Here is a 19,450-nt window from a genome sequence, read left to right as displayed (position 1 = left end):
GATCACTTGTTGGGTTGAGCCATATACGCATGTGCAGGTAAAGCCGTTTCTGGAAAATAATGCAAGCTGAATTTCCATGCTTGGCAGTAGTACGTGGAATCTAGCTAACAGGTGCCCAGGGCCGGCCCTGAGGGGGGGCCGGCGGGGCGGGCGCCCCGGGCCCTCGGAATCAAGGGGCCCCAAATCCAGTGGCGGAGCGTGAACAAAATACAAGAGGGGGCAAATTCGATTTTACGAATTCATCTTGTCTTTGATTTACAAATTTCACCAATGCTAGAGCATGAGGAGCAGATGTATCTACAGTAACTTCTTCGTCTCGCTTTCTTTTAAAAAATGATTGCATCTTCTGTTGTTTCCCCATTGCTACACATAAATAATATTTTTTCATAAACATCCACTAAATTACTGCTAATAGTTCTGGAATAATAAATTTCCATCGTGCATATGTATCTATCTGTAGGCAGCATTACTGTCTGTAGGTGAAATAGGCAATATAATGTGTACTGGATCTCGCTTAACAAAAATCTTAGGCATACATTACTTCTGAACAACACTAACATAGTAACATGGATTCAGAAATACTCAAATTTTAGAACTAAAAACAATTCATACTGAAATATTCAGAATGCAGAAATAAGGCACTGCAATTCGTACTGAAATTGGGGATCAATTACCTTAACCTGTGCGGACAGGCTCATCGTTTGGGTGATGTCCGGTGAAGAAGACAGGGGCCGGTCGCCGGTGGCAGTGGGGTGCCGCCGCGCCGGGCGGAGCACTAAGACGCAGAGAAGGGGATCATAGAGGACGATCGAGGGGAGAAGAACGGAGTTGAGGAGGAGGATCGGGGGACGTGGACGGAGGCGAATCGAACTGGAGTACTCGAGCTGTGGAGCAGGACCAGTGGACCTAGCGATCTGCCGCCATGGAGGGCAGGAGGCGACGAGGCGCAAGCGACATAGCCGTGCGCTGTTTGGTTCCTCGTGTGCGTGCGTGGTCGAATTGGGGATGACGCACAGAAAATAACGCCGCTCTGTTCGCTTGGGCTGGGCCAGAGTGCTGAGACTAATACGTAGTAATTTTTTTTTGCAGTTTCGGAAGGGGGGGGTCGCAGCCCAGTATCGCCTCCACTACGCTCCGCCAATGCCCAAATCCCAGCTAGGTAAGGTAGACGCAACTGCCACGCCATTAGAGTAGGTCGCGAGTTCTTCTTCTCACGAACAGTTCTGAGCAAGGGGGATGAAGCCTCGTTATGCTATTTCCTCTTGTGGACTACAGAATCAAGGCCTGTTTCCTTTAGTTAGTTTGGGCTTTATTTTATTTCTTTAGCCTGGGCTTCCCTTAGATGAATGGATTAAGATGGACGGGCTGGTTGATAAAAAGCAATGGGACGTAGCACACTTCAAGCGTGGCTACACAAGAACGATCCAATCAACGTGGCGCCCTTTTTGAAAGGAAAAATGCAGCATACAATTGATCATTTTTATTCTCGTTGATAGACGTAGCACACTTCAAGCCGTAGTTAGGAAGAATCTTCTCCGTCTAATGTAAGCTGATTGATAATAAGCCTAATTTTTAGTCTGTTGACGTCTCCTTTTTCTTCGGTGATCCTCACACTCCTCTCCTTCCCTCGATCCGGCAAGCAGCGTAGGTCCTGAAACCACCACTAGCAAAACCCTGCCTACCCTGCCCGTCGTCGGTGAACTACCGCAACGTCTTGTCACGCCACCTTGACCGAAGCTCGTCCTTCGCCGATCCACCGACACCCACATCCAGCTCTTTAAGTCATGCCCCTTCTTCTCCTACATCGGCAACCCCTCACCTCGCACCCCCAATGCTAAATTTCTTCCTCACCAAACTCTGGTCCGGCTCGATGGTCTCTCGTCATAGGTTTTGTGTAGGATTTGTGAAGATACTATCGTGAGACGGTCCATTTTGGATAGCCAAAAAAATCTAGTTAGTGATTTGTTCGACAAAGAACACAATTGCTTCACATTCTTGAGTAATAACCAACAATATATGACTATGTGCAGAGATTAAGGATCATCCACCTTTTCGAGATTTTTGAGCATACACATATTTTTTTCTAGATTTATAGGGCCCTAGCTTTTAGGTTCGCCCCGGGCCCTCGAAATGTCAGGACCGGCCCTGCAGGTGCCGTTGACTCGCCACTAATAAATGCGAATGCGATGGTGTCAAAACTCCAAAGGGAGTAGGTAGGCACCATGTCGTTGTGATCTGCATTGCCTGTATTGCTGCTACAGGTTTCTGAATGTCTGATCGAGTAGAAAGGAAGAAGCTTAGAAGTTAGCAGCGACCTACGTACGCGCCAAGCCGGCAATTGCTCCCTAACCTCAACCGTGTGGGGCTGTCGCCATTTTTCGGTGATGTGGAGCATGAAAGTCAGAGAAGCACGGGGGCACTCATGGCCATGGATGGACCGACCAGGCGACCACTTGTTGACTCTCATGGGATGCCATTCCTCATAGAGCCATGCCCTCGATGAAAACCATGGAGTGGCTGCACAGTATTTGAATTATCATCACAAATAGTCAAATGGCTCATCAGATCCTCACTAGAAACTAGGAAAAAGTCACACGCATGCAGGCATGAGAAGTCTTGTTTGAGAAGCCGTTAGGAATCTCAAGGGCATGGCCGGTGCCGGTGCCAGAGGAATCCGCCGGATCGATCGAGTGAGACACCGCGAGTTGGCCCCGGCCGTACTGTGCAACGCATGTGCAGGGGAGCTTTTCAGGAATTGGTAGTAGATCGAAGAGGATTCGATCTGGGGAAAGATGTTGTCTGGGCCACCGCCGGGGAGAAGCTTTGCCGCGAGACATGGCTCGATCAGCTCCATGCCCGCATTAGCTGCTGTCTTCTGACCCCGCCGCATGGAGCAAGCGAGCAACAACGCCTGCTTGCTCATTTTGGTAGCTGCAAAAGGGGCTTCAGGAATCTTTGGTCAAGCCATGTGAGGGTACTAGCAACTTGGATCTGATGACCAAAGATTGGCCACTTGGATTCTCAGAGCTTAAATTGTACCATGCCAAGAGGTCTTTGTGCAGCTGATGGCGCCGCTTATACATGGCAAGCAACATTAGGTACTACTGCTTTTCACTTCTGTACTATGGAATTATTGCAAAACGCAGCTAAATGCTTATTGGAAAGGGGCAAAAAAAAAGAGAGTGGCCTGTCAGACAACCTGTGAGCCACCAAGCTCAGCATGAGCTGAACATGAACGATCATCTACAGCAGCGGGACAAGCAACTGACGGTTCCTGCCGTTAATCACGCTCTGGCCCACAGGTCAGATGTCATCAACCAAGCTTGAGTGCTTGCCTCCTTATCAGTCAAGGATGCAACGGTACGAACCTATAGGAAAGATCCTGTTCAAGTAAGGTCGTTTTGTTGTTCCGTGGAGCTCCCCTTTTAAACCGGTCCTGCTCCTTGTAAACAGCCAAGGTGGGACTAAACACCTATCCCTAAACACACTGCATTATTGCTTTGCGTTAGCGTGTAGTGGGCCGGCCGAATATTACTGTCGTTGTCTTCTACGAAATACTGGGCTGTTCTGCTGGATAGGAAATTAAGGGTGCTACCGTAAATCCGTTTGGGCCTTCGGCAAGTTTTTTTTTTTCTTCTTTTCGGTACGATGCTTCTTCCCTTCCTGATGTAGTCATGTACCAAAAAAGAAATCCTAATTTACTGATGTTGCCTGTTTCATTGCAGAAATGTTTCCTTCTGCAATAGTATTGTTGAATACCAGGGCCCCTGTGACGGTGGTGAGGTATAGTGGAATAAGGCAGAAACAATAACTCACATAGCACATTTATTTTATAGCGGCGACCTTGACCGGCGCCCCATGGGTCTTTCATCTCCAAATTGTTTGTCACTCCTCACTAGTCACTTACTCGTTTCGGTACATTGCAAATTCAAGACAAAGCACCGAGCAGTGAAGTTAACTTGCGCAGACACCCTTTCGGTAACTAAAAGGATCCCGAAGTTTAGCTCCGGGGGAGGGGGTTACAAGACTGTAGGTGAAAGCCTCGTCTCGACAGTGGTTGATACCCGACGACGACTCTCTTAGCGTCCTTTTCCTCTGTGGGGGCGTCGTCGAAGAGTGGTTTATCTCATCCGCTAGTCTATGGTCTTCTGATGCGAAGAGATACGACAATTGTAGGTGGGGCTGGACCATTTTCCTGGGCTCAGCGAGGTTCTAGAGTTTAGTGCTCTAAGCGAAAGCTTGAGTCGACGGGGGTCAATGTTGGATATTACGACGCTATCGTGCATCGTTTATAGCCCTTGTCTGAGGTTCTCCCCTTTTGTCATGGGTTGTCATGGTTTGACATGGTTTCCTTAAATAATAGGCGCATGTGCAGTCTTCGCCCCGGTTTTCCTTATTAACGTGCCAAAAGTCTCTTCTTACTTGAATTTGAGGTACCACCTGCCCCTCTTTGAGACGTTTATATCTCAAAAGAATAAACCAAAGTCACTAATTGTGTTGATGTATGTCATCTTTAAAATAAACTGAGAAAATAGTTCAAAAGAAATTGACAAAAACCCGAGATGTCGATTGAACAGTTGTTGAAGTCAATATGAGCATCTCCACCGGCGTACCCCATATAGTAGCCAGCAGCAGCACCAACATAGATGTATGGGGTGCGCTGGCAGGAGAACCCTTAGTTTTGGGAAGGCCGTCCCACACCATCGCATCCTATACGGCCGGTCCCTAGAAAAAATGTATTTTATTTTTCATCAAATTACAACATTGCATAGCTTGAAACATAATTTAAACAATATTACAGTGTTTAAACACACAAATTATTTCTCATAGATAGTTTAACCATACAATTAAATTATTCATACTGAATTTAAATAAATTGCAATGCAACATGTCCATGAATCATGCGGCGTTTCCTCTTGCACCCACAAAATGCTCAACTAGATCATTCTGTAGTTGAGTATGAACACTTGCATCTCGGATTTCTTGATGCATCTAGTGGAAAGCAACAAACTGGGCCGGTACCTGCTCAATTTCAGCAAGAGGAGACTGGAAATCAATGGATAGTCATCATGTGTTAGTGCATCGCGCTCACTCTCAGTGATTATGTTGTGCATGATCACACAAGAGTTCATGAATTTCCACATCAGAGACTCCGACTAGGTGAGAACAGGGTATCAAACAATGGCAAAACGGTGCTGGAGCACACCAAAAGCCCTCTTGACATCCTTATGACATGCTTTTTGGCATGTCCACAAGATAAGATTCCTTCTCCGTAGTAGGCTCTGCGACTGTCTTCACCAATGTAGCAAACTGTGGATAGATACCTATCGGCTAGATAGCACCTCTTGTTGTATGTGTGATCGTTGATCTCTAAGTTGACGGGCAGATCATGTCCCTCAGCTAGCCTTGCAAGCATCATGGAGCGCTGCAGCACACTAATGTCGTTGTGAGTTCCTGCCATGCTGAAAAGAGAGTGCCAATCCAGAGTTCATAGTCAACCACTGCCTCAAGTATGACACTGCACTCTTCGGTATGCCCCCTTGTATAACCCTTGCCAAGAAAATGGGCAATTCTTACACCCTAGTCCATGCAATCAATATTCCCGAGCATCCTAGGAAATCCTCTTGCTGCATTTCGTACAAGGATCCAAGCTGTATCATCTACATTGGGTGTCCTCAAATAGTTTGGCCCAAATACCGCCACCACTGCCCTGCAAAACTTGTAAGCATGTCGACTCCGCCAGGCGCAGATGATCATCGGCTGCATCTAGAGGAGCTCTGCATGCAAGACAACACATAGCAGCCATGTACTTCTGAAGTGATGAGAAGCCCCACAAGCCGGTGCAGCCTTTCTTGCACATGAAGTATGTGCCATACACCTTGACGCCGAACACAATCTTCATGAACAGGTCCTTGTCCATCCTAGATCGGTGCCGTTGGGCTTATGAGACGCATTGTCCGCGAAGTTGTCGGAGTCAAGCATCCGTGCGCCGGCTTGCCGATGCTGGTCCTTGTTCGGCACCTTCCCAACCCTCGAACTGCCACACCGAGGGATATCAAGTATATGTTGTCGAAGGCGGAGAAGTTTGGTAAACATCTGTAGTTGTTGTTGCCGCTCGGCAATGGTATTGGATTCCTCTTGCATGAACAACTGCACCATCATCTCGCCGTCGCTCTCCATCGTGGTAATCTGCCGAACACCTTGTGGGCGTGGGACGATGGTGGAACCATCAATACCGATGGTAGTTCCAGCAAAACCAGGGTGGGAGATGGCGGAGGTGTCGGTGGTGGCTTTGGCGGCGTTTTCTAGGTGGGCTGGCGGGGGGTGGAGATTTAGAGCGGTGGGAAGCGGATCGGGAGGGGTGTAGGTGGTGGAGAATGGGCGTGTTTTGCCGCCAAGGGGGTCTCGTGGGTCAAAATCCTACATGGACGGGAGTGCAAGGCCCCCCTACTCGGCTCTTATGCGTATGGGCCGACACGAGGTCGTCGGCGATTTTATTAGGCTCCAAAGTTGTGCCCGGCGCTTTATTAGACACACCAGTGTGAGCCCAAAAAACAACATTTGTCACCAAAATGCTATTGGGGGAACTATTGAACGCCGTCGGTGGAGATGCTCTAAAAGTAGCCAACGGTGGCATACCGGTTCCATTCATCGGAAGCACCGATGATCGTCGGCTAGAGACAGTCTGCAAACTTCATTTGGGGTCTTTTTTTTGACAGTATCTGGCTGACAGGAAGTAGGAAGACTTCTTCGCATGGCCATTACCTTCATCACTGGTCACGCCCCACCCGACGGTTTCTGGACCACCATCGACAAGGACAATGGATTAGTCGCTAGCACCTCAGTCCTACGTGAATTTTTTCTACAGGTACCTGACCCTTTACTCAATGTTTAGAGTATCTTGCTAAGAGAAATACGGAGTAGTAGAAACCTCCTATAAATACCTTACACGCTATATCGTGCTAATAGTTCTCATATTTAACATAAACGTCTTAAAAATACCAAATATAGAAAAAAAATTAGCAAAAATAAAGCCCAAAATGCCTTTCTCCAATTATCTAGAAGGCTAACATCCACATCCATCGGGACAACAATATAGCAGACATTACTTATTCAAAATCATCACCATTAGCGATGTCATCTTCTGTTCAGAGGAGGAACCAATAAACAAGAAGCAACTTCTTCTTCCTAAGGAGAAAGACGCAAGCCTTTGGGCTAATAGGTTGGAAAAATTAGCATGCTAATGCTATGATGTTTTAACGCGATGCTATTTTGCAAATAGAGCCATATCAAGCAAAATTGCTAAAATTCAATTTAGGCTCTATAGATATGCCTTTTTGCAGAGAGCTCATAAAATGACCAACCCATTGGACTGAATGGTTTTGTTTTTGTAGGCCTTGTGTCTACTTTTATTGTGACCGTTGCTGCTATAGGAGAGGACATATTTCGGAGAAGAAAGAACAAGACATATAACGTATGTCTTCTACTAAACGATAACGATAATTGTGTTGTTGATTCGAGAAGCGGTTTATGGGATGCATATTTATGTTCTTATATGTATGTTTGCGAGAACCATCATGTTCTACGCGTTTGTAACTCCTATTCTAACACAAATGAGGTTGTAAGTGGATTCCCTTATGTCATGGATATGCCATAAAGAATTACTCCCACTTATCGTGATGCTTAATATGGATTGGATGGAGTATTAGATGTTCTAACTGTTGAATGTAGATGGGCTGCAGCCCAGTAAGGCAGCCCATGTAGTCTACAATTCCTGAAATCTCAAGGCCCATCACGTTGGCAGCTTGGGACAGCCTTGGGGGACAAAGTTTAGTCCCACATTGCTAGTTGGAAGAGAGTTGGAGTGGTATATAAGGGCTGCTGTTCTAGTCATTCCAAGTGAGTGAGAATAGAAGGAGCCCTCGCGCACTCCTCCTCCTCCGCCCGCCCCCGCCTCGCCTCGTCTCGTCACGCACGTCGCGTTTCGTGACTCGAGTTCGAGTTCGAGACACACTCAAGGAAGCCTAAATTTTTGCTTGGTGCACCAACCGAGTTGGGTACGTGTCGGCCTGCATGTGCATGCTCGCCGCGTGTCCCTGGCTTCCTACGCGTGGCAACGCGGTCGGGTCGGCTTCCCAGGCTATACCAGGAGACAGATCAGATCTAGAGAAATATACAGGTCTCAGAACTCTCTAGTCCATCTCTCTCGCGAAGTTCCTTTTGCTGTGCTACTCTCTAGTCTTCCCCATCCCGGCGACTGCGTGCACAGCCGTTCGGGAGAGCAGGCCTCCGAAACTCCGTCCGTTGAGATCCCGCACCGGGAGACGGGCGATAAGGTTTTTGGGGAGCGTCTCGGCGCGATCGCTCGCCATCTGTTCGTGCTCTTCTTCGACGGATCGGCCGCTTCATCGACAGATCCGACTACACCATGGGCGACATCAACAATACCCATGGTGGTGGTGGTGTCTGCTGCTGGTGCGACCTTCCTGGTCGCGATGTACGTGCTTTTCCTCTCCTACCTTGCACTCGCTACTTGTTCCATGTTCAGATCTGATGCATGTGCTTAGTCTGATGTGCGTGGTTAAGTATGCTTGTGCATCTGTAATGTTGCTTTCGGTAATTAATCTCATACGGAAATTGCCTAATAATCCAACATTCCAAAAACCTTATTTGCTTAGGCAATTTTCACCGTCTCGGTTTTGTCGCTGCGCTTAAACCGAGCCCGTTTACGGGATCTCATTTCAAGAGATGGCAGAATAAGACCCTCTTGTGGCTCACTCGCTATGGGCGTGCACCGAGTTGCGGAAGGTATTCCCGCGAGGTCCGCTTACTCCCGAAGAGGATAAAGCGTTCGGGGATGCCACCGTAATCTTTGTGGGTGCCGTCCTAAGTGTGCTTGGAGACAAGTTGGTTGATGCTTATCTCGCACATACGAAATGGGAAGGAACTCGTGGGATGCACTCGGACGCTAAGTTTGGTGCCTGCCGATGCCGGAGGTGAACTGTATGCTATGGAGCAGTTCAATGACTACGGAATGGTTGAGAACCGATCCGTAGTAGAACAGAGCTCATGAGATACGGATCATGGCAAAGGAACTTGAGCTCCTCAAGTGTGTGCTACGGACAAGTTTGTCGCGGGATGCATTGTCGCTAAGCTTCCCCTTCATGGAGGAACTTTGCCACTTCTCCGAAACATCAGAGGCATGAGTTTTCTCGTTGAGAATATCATGGGCTCTCTCGGATGTTGAGGAGAAGGCGAGGGCAAAAGACAAACACACTGGAGGAACCGAGGGACGTTCGCCGCCAATATGGTGCGAAAAATGCCCACAAGTCCAAGGGAAAGAACAAGGGAGTCTCCCGGACTACCAACTTCAAGAAGAAGGGGAAAACGGAGAAGAAAGATCCTTGCCGGGTGTGTGGCGAGACTGGCCATTGGGCTAATCGTTGTCCACAACGCAAAGGAAAGAAATGTCAAGCTGGACGTAACTCAAATTCAGTCAAGCATGGTCATTGGCAACACAGAGGAAGGAACTACAGGGTATGGTAATATATTACCTACTGTTCTTTCGGTGTTTCAGCCCACTGAATGGTGGGTTGATACTGGTGCTAATGTTCATGTGTGTGCTGACATCTCCATGTTTACCTCTTATCGTGACCCGAGGTTCCTCGATAATGATGGGGAATGGGTTACATGCTATCGTTCGTGGTGTTGGCACGGTAGATCCGAAGTTTACTTCGGGAAAGATCGTGCAACCGAAGAACGTGCCGCATGTCCCTTCTATCAAGAAGAATCTCGTTAGTGGCTCCCGTCTTATGAAAGATGGGTTTAAGTTGGTGTTTGAGTCCAATAAAGTTGTACTCGTCCAAGTATGGAACTTTTGTTGGAAAGGGATATGAATGTGAGGGAATGTTGCGCTTCTCTCTAGAAGACTTCGTGATAATGTTGTGAACCATGTAAGCACTAGTGTTAATGAAACTAATGTTTGGCATTCACGACTTTGTCATGTTAATTTTGGTTGTATGACGCGGCTTGTCGATATGAGTTTAATTCCGAAATTCACCTTTGTCAAAGGCTCTAAGTGCCATGCTTGTGTGCAAGCAAAGCAGCCTCGCAAGCCTCACAAGCCTGCGAAGGAAAGAAACTTGGCACCACTAGAGCTTATACATTCAGATCTATGTGAGATGAATGGTGAGTTGACAAGAGGTGGAAAGAAATATTTCATGACTTTGATTGATGATTCCACTAGATATTGTTATGTGTATCTCCTGAAAACTAAAGATGAGGCTCTTGATTTCTTTAAAATCTATAAGGCTGAAGTTGAGAACCAACTTGAAAGAAAGATAAAAAGGGTTCGGTCCGATCGTGGTGGAGAGTACTTTTCTAATGAGTTCAATTTATTCCGTGCGGAACATGGTATAATCCATGAGAGGACGCCTCCCAATTCCCCACAATCCAATGGGATTGCGGAAAGGAAAACCGTACTCTAACAGCATTTGGTTAACGCCATGTTAGATGTTTCGGGTTTATCCAAGGAATGGTGGGGGAGGCTATATTGACTTCATGTCATGTCCTAAACCGTGTTCCAACCAAGAATAAAGAGATTACCCCTTATGAGGAGTGGGAAAAGAAAAGACCAACACTCTCCTACCTACGAACTTGGGGTTGTTTGGCTAAAGTGAATTTGCCAATCACTAAAAGCGAAAGCTTGGACCAAAAACCGTGGATCGTGTCTTTCTTGGCTATGCTTCCCATAGCATTGCTTATAGATTTCTTGTGGTGAAATCTGGAGTGGACGACATGAATGTTGGCACCATCTTTGAATCAAGAGATGCTACATTCTTTGAGGATATATTTCCTATGAGAGATATGCATGGCATGTCTAGTTGGGAATCTGATCCAATACATGAAACTCCTATGGAGTCTGATGAGGAATCTGATGATGAGAGTTCAGATTCTGATGAAGATGACAATGAAGCTCCCACAAGGAGTAAGAGACAAAGGACTGCAAAGTCTTTTGGTAATGACTTCATTGTGTATCTTGTGGATGATACTCCCACTACCATTTCAGAAGCTCTCGCATCTCCAGATGCAGACTACTGGAAGGAAGCGGTTCAAAGCGAGATGGATTCCATCTTAGCTAATGGAACGTGGGAGTTGACTGAGCGTCCTTATGGGTGCAAACCTGTAGGATGTAAATGGGTATTTAAGAAGAAGCTTCGAGCTGATGGTACTATTGAGAAGTACAAAGCTCGGCTTGTAGCCAAAGGCTATACCCAAAAGGAAGGCGAAGATTTCTTCGATACCTACTCACTCGTGGCGAGATTGACCACCATTCGTGTACTACCGTCATTGGCTGCCTCACACGGTCTTCTCGTTCATCAAATGGACGTTAAGACGGCTTTCCTAAATGGAGAGTTGGACGAGGAAATTTACATGGAACAGCTCCGATGGTTTCGTACTAGAAGGTCAAGAAAGAAAGGTGTGTAAATTAAAGAAATCTCTCGTATGGCCTTAAACAAGCACCCAAACAATGGCATGAGAAGTTTGAAAGAACTTTGACATCTGTGGGCTTTGTTGTTAATGAAGCCGACAAATGTGTGTACTATCGCCATGGTGGGGGTGAGGGAGTTGTCCTATGCTTGTATGTGGATGACATACTAATTCTTGGGACAAATCTCAAAGTGATTGAGGAGGTAAAAACCTTCTTATCTCAATGCTTCGAGATGAAAGATCTTGGAGAAGCTGATGTTATATTGAACATCAAGTTATTGAGAGATGGGAATAATGGGATTACACTTGTGCAATCTCATTATGTTGAGAAGGTGTTGAGTAGATTTGGTTATGCTGATTGCAAATCTTCTCTCACACCTTATGATCCTAGTGTCTTGCTTCGAAAGAATGAAAAGGCAACTAAAAATCAATTGAGATACTCTCAAATCATTGGTTCACTCATGTATTTAGCTTGCGCTACGAGGCTCGATATCTCGTTTGCTCGTGTGCAAACTTAGCCGGTTTGTGGCCAACCCGGAGATGATCATTGGCATGCTCTTGAGAGAGTGATGCGCTATCTAAAGGGAACCATGAGTTATGGAATTCATTATACCGGGCATCCAAGAGGACTTGAAGGGTATAGTGATTCCAATTGGATTTCGATGCTAAAATGAAAGCCACAAGTGGATATGTTTTCACTCTTGGTGGTGGCGCTGTTTCTCGGAAGTCTTGCAAGCGGACCATCTTAACGAGGTCAACTATGGAAGCAGTAACTCACAGCATTAGATACAGCCTATCGTCGAAGCGGAATGGCTTCGTGAGCTCTTGATGGACTTGCCTATGGTTGAAAAACCAATACCGGCCATCCTCATGAACTGTGATAATCAAACTGTGATTGTCAAAGTGAAAAGTTCTAAGGATAATATGAAAAGTTCCAAACATATCAAGAGGAGATTGAAGTCCGTCGAAAACCGAAGAACTCCGGAGTGATAGCATTGGATTATGTCCAAAGTGCTAAAAATCTGCGGATCCTTTCACAAAAGGACTATCAAGAAATATGATAGACCTTGCATCAATGGAGATGGGTTTGAGACCCACTTGAGTTGCCGAGGGGGTAACCCAACCTATGTGATCGGAAATTCCGTGAAGTAGGACCTCGGGAAAACAAACCGGAGTAACCGAGTTGAGAGAAAATTTAATACTCCCACTCCGCCGCGATGCAATTCTCTCATAGTTACTGTAAGGCAGGTTGACAATGTCTTAATGTGTTCTGAGCGGCTCTTAATGAGCGAAGACGCTGGCCTACAGGGCGATCTTTTGAAGAACACACCTATATGAGTGACACTACTGGTCATAGTGTGGGAGATTTGGGTGAATCTCTAGTAAGCTCATGAAAGGCCGAGGAGTATGACTTATAAGCTCCACCCGAGGGGAAGGCTATGGTAGCCTAGTACCGTGCCGGCATTGAGCGAAACTTGCTGCACAAAGACTGACAATTCAAGGCATAGTCCATTGTTCGGTTGTAGTCAAGCGTAGCACCTTGCCTAAGTGGAAGTTCAACTTAGCAGTCTCCACCGAAGTGCGGTATATTAAACAAGTAAATGGAACTAATGAGTCATCCGATGTGCATATGAGATCTGGTGGGGGATTGTTGAATGTAGATGGGCTGCAGCCCAATGAAGGCAGCCCATGTAGTCTACAATTCCCGAAATCTCAAGGCCCATCACGTTGGCGGCTTGGGACAGCCTTGGGGGACAAAGTTTAGTCCCACATTGCTAGTTGGAAGAGAGTTGGAGTGGTATATAAGGGCTGCTGTTCTAGTCATTCCAAGTGAGTGAGAATAGAAGGAGCCCTCGCGCACTCCTCCTCCTCCGCCCGCCCCGCCTCGCCTCGTCTCGTCACGCACGTCGCGTTTCGTGACTCGAGTTCGAGTTCGAGACACACTCAAGGAAGCCTAAATTTTTGCTTGGTGCACCAACTGTGTTGGGTACGTGTCGGCCTGCATGTGCATGCTCGCCGCGTGTCCCTGGCTTCCTACGCGTGGCAACGCGGTCGGGTCGGCTTCCCAGGCTATACCAGGAGACAGATCAGATCTAGAGAAATATACAGGTCTCAGAACTCTCTAGTCCATCTCTCTCGCGAAGTTCCTTTTGCTGTGCTACTCTCTAGTCTTCCCCATCCCGGCGACTGCGTGCACAGCCGTTCGGGAGAGCAGGCCTCCGAAACTCCGTCCGTTGAGATCCTGCACCGGGAGACGGGCGATAAGGTTTTTGGGGAGCGTCTCGGCGCGACCGCTCGCCATCGTTCGTGCTCTTCTTCGACGGATCGGCCGCTTCATCGACAGATCCGACTACACCATGGGCGACATCAACAATACCCATGGTGGTGGTGCGTGCTGCTGCTGGTGCGACCTTCCCGGTCGCGATGTACGTGCTTTTCCTCTCCTACCTTGCACTCGCTACTTGTTCCATGTTCAGATCTGATGCATGTGCTTAGTCTGATGTGCGTGGTTAAGTATGCTTGTGCATCTGTAATGTTGCTTTCGGTAATTAATCTCATACGGAAATTGCCTAATAATCCAACACTAACTTTGTCCTAAATTATAGAAAAAGTTCTCAACATCTCTAATATTAGATTGTTCCATTAGAAACATCTTAAATATATTTTCGTGTTGTATATATATTTTTAGAGATACTGTATTTTTTAGGGATTTTTAGAGATATTGTAGGAGTATATGTTTGATTTTTTTTTTTTGAGAGAAGGAGTATATGTTTGATGTTGTGTATATTGGAACATTCCCCGGAGTCCATATGCAGAGCAGGCCCAGCGTCAGAACACATGGCTTATTCTTCTTCTTCTCCTCCAAGAAGACACGGTCATTTTGCTCCAAAGAAAATCAGACACGGACATAAACAGAGCACCCAAGCTCAAAGAAAAAAAAAACAGAGCACCCGCGGCCGCCGTCTCTCTCCTCTCCCTCTCTCCTCCGACGCCATGGCCGCAGCCCGGATGCTCCCGCTACTGCGACGCCGTCTCGTCGGCGTCTTCTCTCAGCAGCCCGTTCCTTCCTCTAGAGGTGATCCCCAGATTCCTTACCCTCCCTCTTCGTCCCCGCGTAATTCTCAGCAAGCTCAGTGATTCCTGGGTCAAAATCGGTTCCTTGGTTCTTCCGTTGTTTCTAGGCGGCTCTACTAAATTGTGTTGCTCCGTTGATTATACTAGTAGATGATGTCCCACGCGTTGCTGCGGGAATGTGTTAAAACATCTTTGAAAATTTGGGAATGTAAAAATAAATGTACATTTAGTAATAGAGGATATCAGTCAAGCTAAAAATACATTGTGCTGCTAAGAACCTCACATGAAAAATAAGTAAATTCAAACCGTCTATCTCACACCTTGACTTTGATTCTTTGTGAAAAAACAAGTGACCAATAGATCTATTGATTGTTTGCCAGTCCACAAATGCATGATACAAACAATAATAAAATGGTAGAATAGATGGAGAAAGAAAACTGATAAAGTAGATGAGATATTATAAATTTATGGGCCGCGATAATAAATTAATTCAGCGTTTACTTCACTGCATTGTCAGATATTATGGAAAAAGGACAAATGGTGACAGGGTAGAAAAAAGAAGGGAAGTACAGTTAGGTATAATCGTTGCTGCCACTGCATCCATGATCAGAATCACACTGCATAAATAGAAATGTGTGTTGTATAAAATTTCTTTTCAAAAAATGTCTTGCAGAAAATTATTAGAGAAAATAGGCAATGCTTTTAGTACCTGGTGCATACCAATCCTTGTTGGGAGACAAACTTGAAGCCAGACAAATCTAGAGTGGAAAACGGGCAATGCCTGCTCTATCCAGAATCTTCGTCTTAAGCTGATAAGCTAAACCTGTCAAATGTTGAAGACTTTGCTGCCAGAGATTATACCAGAGTAGCGCATGGGACAGCATGGTATAACTCAGTACCTTTGTGTGAAATGATTTTTCTTTGTTAAATTCATGTGTATATCTCATGGGGCAGTAATGTAATAGTAAGCTACTACTATGGATAGTCCACATTAGATAGAACGAAAACATGCTAGGAAAACAAATCAGAAAGGAAATAATTGTGAATTCAGAATCAAGAATTGAAACATGGAGAATTAAATAAATGCATTATTATTGAATGCAAATTGCAGCACTGGATTTAACCATCTACAGGAAAAGCCTTTCTGAAAATAGTTACCCATAACAATTCAGCTACTATACAAATATTGACAAACTGAAACAAAACAGGCACTCACAGGCTACAAACTTCGAAGTACATTTTTTTAGAATGAAAATACATCTATTTATTCAGTGCATCATATCAATAAGTGCATGTAGAAAAGGTTCAACTATACACCTTAATACTACCACTCTACCAGGACCTTCTTTTGGCAAAGAACCCAGTGTACTTGTTCCAGCCAGGTTCAAGCAGCCAGCCTCATAGTCATCATCCTACTCTATTCCAGAGTAACCACCAATTAATTATTAAACACAATCAGAAGTTATATCAAGGGAACTGATAGCAAAGCCAAACTGCAGCATTTTATTCTTTAATATTTGTTTGTCACACTTGTTTTGTTGATGCCTCCAAGCGAAGCGAAATTTGGTTTCCTCAATGTTTCTTCAATACAAAATCCACTTAATGGCAGGCTAAATTAAGCTCCAAGGAGAAACAACAAAATATCAGAGAATGTGAAATAATGGAATGGTGTTAGAACCATTCCATTAGGATCAATTTTAGGGCATTTGGTTACTGAAATCCTTACTGATGTATATCTAGTATGGCTGATGGTGTTACAACTGTTACTCAATCCATCTTATAGGAGTGACCCTGACTAGTTAAGAGCATGTTTTGGTGTGAACTATTAGTTCCTGCCAGATTGGAAAATTAGTGACATTCCATGATATGTATGTCACCTGATTGCACATTTGCATTGACAATGACTTAACAGCAAACTGGAAACTCTTGTTATTGCAGAACTATTGTCTCCGTCTCCGGCAACCACAGGGTTTAGGTCTCTCCAAACAATTATCGAATCGACCAATACCGTGTCGCACGGCCATCGCCAGGACCCAGAGGGTTCCAAAACCTTTGCCCCACCACCGCGATCTTCAGTCCCTGCTGCGCAGTCAATCTTCAAAGTCAGAGATGCCTCGAGCTTGAAAATCTCGCCGAGGCATGACCTGGCAATGATCTTCACGTGCAACCTCTGCGGCACGAGGTCCATGAAAATGGCCAGCCGGGAGTCGTACGAGAACGGGGTGGTGGTCGTGCGCTGTGGTGGCTGCAATAACCTCCACCTGATGGCAGACAGGCTTGGTTGGTTTGGTCAGCCTGGGAGTATCGAGGACTTCCTGGCAGAGAAAGGGGAGGAGGTTAAGAAAGGCGCAACGGATACTCTCAACTTCACTCTGGAGGACTTGGCTGGGACACAGGTCAAGCCAAAGGAAACTTATGGGGAAAATTAGGTTTCTTTGTAGTATGTTGTCTTATGGTCCAGCTGCTATAAAATGGTTAGAGAAAGTTTTTGGCTCGGTTTCATGGCTTCTCAAGTAGAATACAAGTTGCTAAGTTCTTGCTTAAACCTGCAATAGTGAATTTCTTGCAGTGTACTACTCCCATTTTCTAGCAGGTTCAGACTGTGTACTATCATGCTTGTTTCATCATGTTCCTGATGAAACAAGATAATGAAATGTTTCCTTCTGAATTTTTTTATTTCCAATAAAAATACCCGTGCGATGCAACATGAGATATACTTGCCGGTGTGTTGCTACGGAAGTGGGAGAAAAATTAAGTTTTGATCAAAAAACGTTCGGCATGACCCAAATTTTATGAGATGTCAATCATGTCATACCCGGAGAGCCGTGCACCTGGATAATGCTCTTCTCATGGAGCTTGCGGAGGATGGGGTCAGGGAACCCGGTCACGGAAGTCAACATGCCATGTGTTACTTGAACTACAAAAATGGACCATTTTATAGAACTACATGTGTTACTTGAACTGCAAAATGCACTCGCACACTATTAAAACAGAGGAAGTTTCTCTCTTGGCTCGGCAGCACATAGAGAAAATACAGCTTATGCACCAAATCTTTCCTGCTATTTAAACATAAACACATAGCTAAAAAAAATCACGATGGGCATCTATCAAGAATCAGTGCATCAGGAGAAGCAAATTCGGAGCAGCATAAATCAATTGGTGATCTGGAGTATCAGGTGGAAACAAATGACCACCTCTTCTTCACTTACAGCACTTCGAGGGTGGTCTTGGGTATTTTGGATACTGCTATGGGGACTCATTGTGCGCCTAATTCCTACTGGCAGGCAATGGCATGGTTGCATTCTTATATCCCTCGCATGGAAAAGTTATACATGGTTCTCATTGCTGCCATTTGTTGGCGATCTGGAATGTGAGGAATGAAGTTACTTTCGGGAGACGGAAGTTGTGATCTCCGAGTGAAATCATCTTTTTCTCTACTTCTTTGATGTCGTATTGGTCAGAAGGATGCTGACACCAGATAAATATCTATGTACCTAGATTTAATGAATGATTATACTAGATTCTCCGTAAATATTTGTGGAAATTAAAGATTCCTCTCAAGATAAAAAAATTTCATGTGCTTCCTTAATAATAAAGTGTTGCTCTCAAAAGATAATCTGGCTAATCGTAATTGAAACGAGTGTCAAAAATGTTGTTTCTGTGATGAATTAGAAAACTATAAAACACTTACTCCGCTCATGTCCTTTTGCTAAAATCGTTTGGCAAATGATTTATTTTATTTATAAGATAACTCCTGCTAATATTACTAATATGTTTGGTAATTGGCTTAACGGGGTTATAATAAATTTGATAGAGCCGGTATGGAGGGAGCACGCATGTTCTGTGTACATGTGGCGAACCGGTATGGCTAAGGGGAGAGACGATCCAAAAGAAAAAATAGGCAGTTCACCTCGTTAGTGACACTGCCGGTCCAGCTCCTCCTCCGGCGGTCCTTTGGGACTTGAAGGTGCGGTGGACCACAGCCCCTCGCCGGTGGGAGGGTTTCTTTAAAAAAGAGAGGTTAATTTATGAAAACTTTATCTGTCCCGGCCAACATCAACTTGTACGCGATAGTTAACTACTATGTATCCTGAACTATGTATCGGTTGGCAGCTGCTTACTATAATCATGTTATTTTGCAGGTCGCTGACAAATTTATGAAAATTATGTCAGGAAAGAAACTTGAGACCTGTAAGCTCATAGTGTCATCCCATAACTATGACAACAATTCATCAGAGGAATAGCTTGGAAGATTGTTGGCTCAGATACAAGCAACATGAGGTGACATAGTGAAAATTGCTACCCCTGCTACTGAAGTTGTTGGTGTGCCAAGAATGTTTCATACACTTGTACACTGGCAAGTGAGTTTACTGTCTGAAGCGTAAAGCATATGACATCTCTGCATCTTAGCACAGCTTAAAGAAGTCTAGCTCCCTGATTGTTGATTCATGCGCTTCAAACTCTAGATCACTGATTTTTTTCCAACTGGGCTCCCAACCCTAAATAACAGGTGCTAAGAATTTCACAAAGAAGGAGAGAAAGAAGCAAGTTGGGAGTTGGGGCGGTACCAGGAAACCCACCGAGAACATTCGACATTGAAATGACCACTAAACAAACGGAGACCAGTCAGAACCTACAAACTGAGAAGGAAACTAAAGGAGCACAGCAGCAACTATTCATTTTCCAGGAACCAGCACTTCATGGTTCAGTGATCATCAGCAACGGTCTAGCTCCAGCCACGGCGGTCCGGTTGGCGAATATAGCAGACGCGGTGTGCATAACCTTGGTAGCTCCGCCGGACAGGCAGTCCTTGTTAGCATCCTTAGTTTTTTTCCGAAATGGGGCGGTGCCCGGCCTCTACATCAATGCACACAGCTTTATTCAT

At 45.4% G+C, this 19,450-nt stretch overlaps 1 protein-coding gene, 1 non-coding gene and 1 pseudogene across 2 annotated transcripts; 2 read left to right on the top strand and 1 right to left on the bottom strand.

Annotated features, from left to right (window-relative positions):
• LOC124670859 overlaps nt 1-2,277 on the top strand; it is a 34,559-nt pseudogene extending 32,282 nt beyond the window's left edge.
• Nucleotides 2,278-3,184: 907 nt separating this feature from the next.
• On the bottom strand, nt 3,185-3,400 carry LOC124680013. The gene has a single exon (XR_006995419.1). It is a non-coding gene; the product is annotated as a small nucleolar RNA U3 (small nucleolar RNA).
• Nucleotides 3,401-6,121: 2,721 nt separating this feature from the next.
• On the top strand, nt 6,122-17,063 carry LOC124670858. The gene is made up of 3 exons (XM_047207328.1): nt 6,122-6,309; nt 15,083-15,141; nt 16,504-17,063. Exons 1-3 carry the CDS (start codon nt 6,122-6,124, stop codon nt 16,992-16,994), a joined length of 738 nt encoding a protein of 245 aa, XP_047063284.1. The 3' UTR covers nt 16,995-17,063.
• Nucleotides 17,064-19,450: the final 2,387 nt, after the last annotated feature.

This window comes from Lolium rigidum, chromosome 7 (assembly GCF_022539505.1).
Source record: "Lolium rigidum isolate FL_2022 chromosome 7, APGP_CSIRO_Lrig_0.1, whole genome shotgun sequence".
NCBI lineage: Eukaryota > Viridiplantae > Streptophyta > Magnoliopsida > Poales > Poaceae > Lolium > Lolium rigidum.
The sequence above is the reverse complement of the archived record's forward strand: the minus strand, read 5'-3'. Positions and strand labels throughout refer to the sequence as shown.